Source organism: Lampris incognitus, chromosome 7, assembly GCF_029633865.1.
Source record: "Lampris incognitus isolate fLamInc1 chromosome 7, fLamInc1.hap2, whole genome shotgun sequence".
Taxonomy (NCBI): Eukaryota; Metazoa; Chordata; class Actinopteri; order Lampriformes; family Lampridae; genus Lampris; species Lampris incognitus.
Window position 1 is genome coordinate 65,872,620 of NC_079217.1, and position 9,265 is coordinate 65,881,884.

The 9,265-nt window shown below is 46.9% G+C and overlaps 1 protein-coding gene across 1 annotated transcript; it reads left to right on the plus strand.

The window, feature by feature from the left end:
* Positions 1-621: 621 nt before the first annotated feature.
* mmp23bb (matrix metallopeptidase 23bb) lies at positions 622-7,910 on the plus strand. The gene is given in 8 exon segments (XM_056282931.1): positions 622-671; positions 1,613-1,649; positions 1,651-1,753; positions 1,962-2,129; positions 4,520-4,684; positions 4,953-5,063; positions 6,256-6,382; positions 6,595-7,910. Coding segments are annotated over 8 exon segments (954 nt in total). The 3' UTR covers positions 6,788-7,910.
* The last annotated feature ends 1,355 nt before the right edge of the window (positions 7,911-9,265 follow it).

Sequence of the window (9,265 nt, forward strand, 5' to 3'; positions counted from 1 at the left end):
AATCTGTGTTTATATTCTCGGAAGAAGTTTTACGCGACGTATTATGCGTTAGCCAGTGAAGCTAATAAGATAGCTTAGCAAAGAAAAGTATAGCAAGCTAGCAGGCCGGGTAAAATTAGCGCGTTAGCAAAATGGCAAGCAAGAGCAACGGGAGTCTTGGCACCGCAGCTTAGTCGACGGATCCGAAGATAAGTATGAACTTTGGGAAACAAGATTCCTAGGCTGCTTACACACTCTGAAGCTAAAAGAGACTATTCTACATGAGCCCACCGGCACTAGCGAAGAAGGAGTTAGCTGAAGACAGGGGAAGAATGCTGACTGCTATGCTGAGCACCTCACTTAATATTGTAACGTGCATGGATAAGTAGACACGCTGGCCGCTGGCTCGCGGGCCTGACCCTTTAGCCGAGCGGTTAGCGATGTCTCCTGCGTGCGGGCGATACGGGTTCGCTTCCCGGCCGCGGCAGTTCCTGTGGTTGCGTTGTCCCCGAATTCGCTACGCTATTAATCACCCACTTAATATTTACCACCCTCACTCAACGCTCACACGCCCAACCTCCCAGCATGCAGTGCAGAGAGAGAGACAGGTAGAGAGAAGTTATTTTATATCGATGATTGCTGATGATTGGCGGACCTTTCCGGTCACACCCACCCATCAAACCTCTGGTCCAGTAAGAACCAATCATTACACCACTTCCTGGTCCTATCAAGCCTGTTTCTGTCTGTCTGTCTCGTGGATGTATTATAGTAGAATTGCCGCCCAATGACTGCTGGGATAGGCTCCAGCATCCCCAGGACCCTAAGAGCAGGATAAGCGGTTTGGATAATGGATGGATACGGCGTCGCCGCTCAGCGCTGCAGCCAATTTTTTTTCCAGTGGTCAATCGCGGTATTGCAGCGAAAAATCCCCTGCGGCCCAAGAAGCATTTTCCCCACAGACCACCATTGTAAAACAGACGCCTGTAAAACTGTTGACAGGACACCTGCTGCTATAGTCATGGTCAATTATTACTCTTTGTGTTGTATATTTTGAAGCCACGGGGGTTTTAATCTTTTTAACACAAATTTCCAAAGCCCAGAAAAAGCTTTTTTTTTCCCTGCATGACGTCACGGCTGTGTACGAGCGCTCTACGCGCGGCCATGTTGTGTCTCGGGAACGAGGATCTTTGCTAGGTTAAACAAACGCTGCTCGGATGAACAGAAACCAAAGGTGAAGGTGAATAAATGACACAAAGCTGAGCTTCTCTTCCACACGTCACGATATTCTGAGTCTGCGGATTTGCGTCGCGTTTATCGGTCACCAGCATCGCATTCATGTGTCCGCAGCGCCGGATCCTGAACGCGGATCCCTCGTTCTCATAGCCCAGAGGCATGATGGGAGTAACACTACTGCGCATATGCAGTGGGCCGCAGGTACCCGGAAGTAACCCGGAAGCCAGAGACTGAACAGGCGCCATTTTTAGACCTGGTATCCAGTTCTACTATAATACATCCACGGTCTGTCACTGTCTCTTTCTACCGGTCTGCCTTTCATCCACCCATCATCCATCCATCCATCCACATGTCTGTCTTTCTGTCCATGTGTCTTTGTGTTTGTGGTGTTGGTCTGTAGGATCATTAACTATCCTAACACTCTGAATAAGGAGGAACACCAGGAAAGCCATCAGCGTGGCCTTCACCAAGTGGAGCGACGTCTCACCTTTGACCTTCAGTGAAGTCACTGAACCCAACGCCACCGCAGACATCGTCATCGGTGAGAAGAGCAACTACTCACACACACACACACACACACACACACACACACACACACACACACACACACACACACACACACACACACACACACACACACACACACACACACACGGCAGTGTATCAGGAGGTAGAGCAGGTCTTCTGAGATGTGTGTGTGCTTGTGTGTGTGTGTGTGTGTGTGTGTGTGTGTGTGTGTGTGTGTCCAGGCTTCTACACTTTTAACCATACAGACTGCTGGTGGTCTCCCCTTCACCCATGTTTTGATGGACTGAACGGGGAGCTCGCTCACGCCTTCCTGCCCCCCCGCGGCGAAATCCACTTCGACAACCACGAGTTCTGGATCCTGGGTAAATCCAGATTCAGCTGGAAACAAGGTACTCTCACACCGATGCTGTTTGGTCTGGACTTTACAGACCTTTTTTAAAAAATATATTTTATTTTCCTTTTCTTCAGCAACATAGCAACTTTGTGATACCATCCATCCATCCATTATCCAAGCTGCTTCCCCTGCTCTCAGGGTCACGGGATGCTGGAGCCTATCCCAGCAGTCATTGGGCGGCAGGCGGGGAGACACCGTGGACAGGCCGCCAGGCCATCACAGGGCCTTCAATGTGATATACCAAAATACCAAAGTTTGCATGTTGTCCATTTTTATACCCCCCCCCCCCAGAAAAAAAAGACATTGTACAGAACAGAACTAACATGAGATGAATGAATGAAAAGAATCGGTTATGGAAGTGTACACAGTTTTAGCATTTCCATATATGTCAGAAATGGTTGCCATATCTTATAAAATTTACCTGTAGAGCCACCCAATGTGAACTTTATTTTCTCCATGTGTAAAAAACCTCATAAGTCCTCTCCAACCCACTGGACATGTGTGGGAGAGGCCTCCTGCTTCCACTTCATAAGGCATCTAGCAATTAAGGAGGCAAAAGCAATTGCATTCGAGTAATGTCTGGGAGGGAACATGTCCTCTGGTACCACTCTGAAAATTGAAATCAAAGGAGATGGGGGTAAATTTGACTCCAAAAACCTCTGAAAATGTATCAAATATAGATGTCAAGTCAATTTTATTTGTATAGCCCAATATCATTCATTCATCTTCAGCTGCTTCTCCGGGGCCGGGTCACAGTGGCAGCAAGCTAAGTAGGGCACTCCAGACGTCCCTCTCCCCAGCAACTCCCTCCAGCTCTTCCTGGGGAATACCAAGGCGTTCCCAGGCCAGATTGGACATGTAATCCCTCCAGCCAGTTCTGGATCTACCCCGGGGTCTACTCCCAGTTGGCCAAGCCCGGTAAACCTCCAAAGGAAGGCGCCCAGGAGGCATCCTAATCAGATACCTGAACCACCTCAACTGGCTCCTTTCAATGTGAGGGAGCAGCGGCTCTACTCCGAGCTCCCTCCAGATGTCTGAGCTCCTCACCCTATCTGTAAGGCTGAGCCCAGACACCCTACGGAGGAAACTCATTTCAGCCGCTTGTATCCAACTAATGCAGTTTCTCTCAAGCCCAATATCACAAATTACAAATTTGCCTCAAGGGGCTTTACAGACCCTCACATTGGATAAGGAACAACTCCCTAAAAAAAAAAAAAACCTTCAACAAGGAGCAAAAATAGGAAGAAACCTCAGGGAGAGCAACAGGAGAGCAACAATAATTATGAAGATTTGGACAAGTTCAAAACGTATGAATGAGGGATCCAGTTACTGTCTTGCATCTGTTGCATAAGGGATCTAGCCCTGGTTAAATCTTAGCCAGCTTTTCCTTGGATAGATGAAGACAGTGTATGACCTTGACTTGTAGGAGTCCATGCCTAGCACAAATTGAGGGAGAATGTACTCCTTGAAGAATGGACTGCCAATTGCCACCTGTTATTTCAGAGGCCAAATCATCTCTACTGGGATCTAACAGTGGAAAGAGAGGGGGATGCAAAGTCAATAATATGTTATATAGCACTTTGATTACTCCTCTGTTGAGCATTTTTATGTCGAGAATTTTTTTTTGGTTTTTTTTTGGAATTCCCCCTTTTTCTCCCCGGTTATATCCGTCCAGTTACCCCACTCTTTCAAGCCGTCCCGGTTGCTGCTCCACCCCCTCTGCCACATGCTTCCTCTGATACATGTGAACTCGCCAGCCGCTTCTTTTCACCTGACAGTGAGGAGTTGCACCAGGCGGATGTAACACATGGGAGGATCCCACTATTCCCCCTCCCCCCAACCCTTGAACAGGCACCCCCGACTGACCAGAGGAGGCGCTAGTGCAGCGACCAGGACATATACCCACATCTGGCTTCCCACCCGCAGACACGGCCAATTGTGTATGTATCGACGCCCAACCAAGCCAGAGGTAACACGGGGATTTGAACCGCCGATCCCCGTGTTGCTAGGCAACGGAATAGACCGCCACGCCACCCAGACGCCCCCTTTATTATTGTTGTTTTGTAGCGTTTTGCAATTTTTGTCAATAAAGTATTGGTAAAAAGCAAATCTCTCTCTCTCTCTCTCTCTCTCTCTCTCTCTCTCCTCTCTCTCTCTCTCTCTCTCTCTCTCTCTGTATCTCTCTCTCTCTCTCTCTCTCTCTCTCTCTGTCTCTCTCTCTCTCTGTATCTCTCTCTCTCTCTCTCTCTCTCTCTCTCTCTGTCTCTCTCTCTCTCTGTCTCTCTCTGTCTCTCTCTGTCTCTCTCTCTCTCTCTCTCTCTGTCTCCCTCTCTCTGTCTCTCTCTCTCTCTCTCTCTCTCTGTGTCTCTCTCTCTCTCTCTCTAGGTGTGTGGTTAAATGACCTGGTTCAGGTCGCGGCTCATGAGATCGGTCATGCTTTGGGTCTGTGGCACTCCAGGAACCCCAAAGCTCTGATGCACCCAAACGCCACCTACACCGGCCAGAGGAACCTGGCTCAGGATGACATCTGGGGCATCCAGAGACTCTATGGTCAGTCTGTCTGTCTGTCTGTCTGTCTGTCTGTCTGTCTGTCTGTCTGTCTGTCTGTCTGTCTGTCTGTGATGTCACTTCTGTAATAATCTGACTCACCACTCATAAAGACAAGTCAGATTTCATCGTAAACTAGACTGTGGTTTTCAGAACTGGTGTCAGACCTGTTCTGCTTCACCGAAAACTACAACTTTCTTGTGTGTATGTTGAGTGATTTTAACAAATGGAATAATGTTAAGGTGTGTGTGTGTGTGTGTGTGTTTTTCAGGCTGTCTGGATAAAAAGAGGGTTTGCGATTCCTGGGCTCGCCTCGGCTTCTGTGAGAGAAGGAAGAGTTTCATGAAAAAGAACTGTCCTCAACGCTGCAACCTCTGCTATGGTGAGACACGAACCTACAACCTGTGTGTGTGTGTGTGTGTGTGTGTGTGTGTGTGTGTGTGTGTGTGTCTTGCTATTGTCCTCATGTTGCTAATAGTCAGTGCGTTTACATGCACAGGTAAGTGGAGCTACAGTTACAGCTCGATTAGGACATGTAATTGGACTACTGTCGTTGTCCCAGTATACAAGAACCGGGGGAGAATCAATTTATTGACGGAAGTATGTCCCACCCCGGTACGGTAGGTGGCGATATGCCCCCTTTCAGATGGTTGCTATTGGACCCTGTTCCGGTTGACCTATTTTGTCACATACCAAACAAGCGACAAACAAGTAGCAGGCCTGTAGTAGTAGGCCTGTTTGAGGCGCTTCCACCGAACACGGATTTGCTCGGGGATTCTTTTAAATTCCGCTTCGTCCAACTTTTCCGCCACCTTCTTAAATAGTTCGCCATTCCGTGTCCTCCTTCTGTCATGTACTTTAGGACATTCACCTCCTTTAGCTGACACAACATGAAGTTTGTCTCCTTGTCGGTCCAGAAATCCGTGGTTCTCGCTCTAGCACTCGCCATATTGATACTGTTGATACTACGCTGTTCCACTTCCGGGTGAAAGACCGCTGCGGGAACTATGGATCATGCACAGAACGCCTACGCCAGTTCGGGGCCGATTGAAGCGTATACATGTAAATCCATCCCCAACCGCATTATCTAGGTGTATTAGTCCGACTTTCAGAAATTTGATTTAGTACGATTTCAGTCGGACTAGCATGTTTACATGTATTTCAAAAGTCCAGTTTTAGTCGGACTAACACAATAAATCCACTTTTTCTAACATCATGTAAACGTACTAAGAGAAGAAGAAGAAGAAGAAGAAGAATAGTAGAACAAGGAGGGGTAGGAAGCGCTGCATGGGTCCAGTGGCTTAATGGTGACAGGTGCTCTTCAGTATGGTGGGTAGAAAAATATGGAAAAATAACTGAAAACTGAGGCACCCCGTAAACCAAAAGAAATGAAATATATTCACCCAAGGGCAAGGCAACAAGGCTGACGCGTTTCGACTTTCGTCTTAATCCAAGTCATGGATTAAGTCAAGAAGAATGTTGTGATAAGGCCGGACCGGGTTCAGATCTGGCTTGACCCAACAGGAAGCTAACACCTGTGGGAATTCACTCATCAGTTTTACTTCCTGTTCTAGAGCCACTGGAGGCTGAGGCCACGCCCACTCCCCCCCCTGACAATGTCAAAGTCAAACTGGTTCCTCGAGGGAAGGTCATCGGCTTCCGCTGTGGAACCAAAAACCTGCGTTCCCCACCCAAAGTCAGGTGGTTAACCAGCTTCCCTTTATTTTTATAAACAACTCCCAGTTCTAATTGGTCAACAAATAGTTTATACATCGTCAAATATATCTTCAGTTTAATATTACTAAATAAACCACAAATTTATTCACAAATAATCCATTATGATATATGTTAATGTCTTCTGAGGTAAAAGACTGCAGGAGAACTTAGGATTCCCTGTCTTCTGTCTGTTCCAGTTGGTACAAAGATGGCGAGCAGCTGCTGACATCAGTTCCTGGTTACATCGTCATGAAGGAGCGAGACCTCCGCATCATCGCTAATGAGTTCAACGAGGGCGTCTACACATGCCGCATCCATCGCCGTGGCAATGTGGTCTCTGCCAACTCCTGGGCCATCCGGCTGAAACCCGAACAGTCGTCCAACAGCTGAGAGAAGTTGGGAGGTGTTTGTGTCGGTCCAGACCAAAACTCCCATCTGTCTGTTCACAGGGAAGAAAACCGGATTATGACATGGTGTTCAGACTGACAGGAAGAGATGGACAGAAGTGTGAAGATAGATGGATCTCCCCTCGTTCTCTCTCTCTGGAAGGAAACACATCGCAGGAAGTGCTTCATGCTAGGCTCATAGACTCATCAACCGGAATGGGAATCGGCAACCTTCCAGGAAGGTGACATTCCTTCTGATCTGCAGGAAACACACCATCCAAGAGCCAAAATCTACATGACAGGAAACCTTCTAACCCCCATCACAAACCTCTGACGTCTGTCTATCAGAGTGGAGGATGGATGGATTGATCCCTTGAGTATATATGCAGCTTCATATTCACTATGTGCTTTCAGACAACATGATCGGTGCTATCAGGGTCTTTAAAAGCAACTTCTGTCATCTGATCAGTTCACTCTCTCCTCCTTTCATATCTTTGCTGAAGGGGAATTGAATCAGCCTCCACTCAAGTCTCTCTCTCTCCTCTGGATGATGGCTTTCAAACCACAACGCTGGAGGAGAGAGATTCTGACTAACCGTGTTACAAACCAAAGTCAGAGCCTTCATCCCACTTTTACAACAGAAGTGAGAGAGCAAACAGACTCTGCAGCTTCTCAGCCAGTTAGCTTGTTAGCAGTTAGCTTGTTAGCAGTTAGCTTGGCACCTTTAGAAAAGTATATCTTAGATTGTTTTGGTCAAACACCATTGGGTGCTAACAGAGTTCAAGTATTACAACTTATGATGGATTTGATTTAAACATCATCTGTGTATTCGGTTTGGGTTTGAGATGTACTGAGAGTGCCTGGGGGCTCCAGAGTTGTCACGCATACTTACATACAGAAGTCATGTTTAATTTCATACATTTATCCTTTTCTGTACGAGTAGAGCCGTCCTCATATTTCTTCCTACTATTCATTATACTGTAAGCATTGATACGTGAAGTGAGAAACAGAATGTAAAAATGTAGGATTGTCATTTTTATAAACAGTGAAATAGGCGGGAAACAGATCTTGGCATGAAATATTTCAAACTGAAGCCTTTCTCATTTTATGAGATCTTGTTTCTTTGAAAAATGTGGCCTTTGTTTTAAGAATAAAACTTTGATTTCATTGCATTTAACCCTGAATACTTAACATTGTTTAATTAAACAACAGGAAAAAGTTTAATATAGTCACTGGTGTAGTGGAAGCTAAGTGTACCCAAACACAGTTCGACCAGTTTTATTAGCAGACTGATATTTATCCATTTATGTTAAAACTTGCATAAATCTTCATTACATACATGTATTGAGAGGCGTCTCATCATACAAGTTCTAGAGGATAGTCACAGAAGGTTGAATCAGTTCATCTGGACATAACGTTTACTGACAGAAACATTTCATCCCGTTTTTCATCGTCTGGGCTCAGCCTTAGAGATAGGGTGAGGAGCTCGGACATCCGGAGGGAGCTCGGAGTAGAGCCGCTGCTCCTTTACGTCCAAAGGAGCCAGTTGAGGTGGTTTGGGCATCTGATTAGGATGCCTCCTGGGCGCATTCCTTTGGAGGTTTACCAACTGGGAGGAGACCCCGGGGTAGACCCAGAACTCGCTGGAGGGACTACATGTCCAATCTGGCCTGGGAACGCCTTGGTATTCCCCAGGAAGAGCTGGAGGGAGTTGCTGGGGAGAGCAGAGAGGGACGTCTGGAGTGTCCTACTTAGCTTGCTGCCACCGCAACCCGACCCCGGAGAAGCAGCTGAAGATGAATGAATGTTTCATCATCATCTAAGTGACCTCTTCAGTCTCACCTGACTGCAGGTGTCCCCACCCTTATAAACAATACAGTGGCATAGCGACCCAAACCAACAATCAGTTTCATATGCAAATATGGGTGTGACCATTAACTAGAGTTACAAGGCCATGTGTACTAGTCACAGTCTACACCCATCTACAGGCCAGTGGCCACTCTTTCAAGGATGAGGTGAGGATGTGCACGACGCTGGTTTAAACGGAGAGTCAAAGAGGCCATCTATGTGAAGAGGGAACAACCATCCCTGAACCGGGGGGGGGGGGGCTAAGAGTACATGTCGCCATCTTACAATGCTGTGATGCCACTGTATTGTTTATAAGGGTGGGATAGCTGCAGTCAGGTGAGACTGAAGAGGTCAATTAGATGAGTGATGACACGTATCTGTCAGTAAACGTTGTGTCCAGATGAGCTGATTCAACCTTCTTTGACTTCCTTACCTGGATTATGCATCAAGATATATAGATGATGGTGTAATTCAGTAGAACCCCCCCCCCCCCATAATATTGTCCATACTAGTGGTTGGATGATTGATAAGTCACTGAATGGAGATCCCAGTTTATTTACCCCCACGTTACGGGGTAAAAACAGAGAAGCCGGCTTGGTCTCAACACCGTCTGAATTTCCACAGGAGGGAAGAA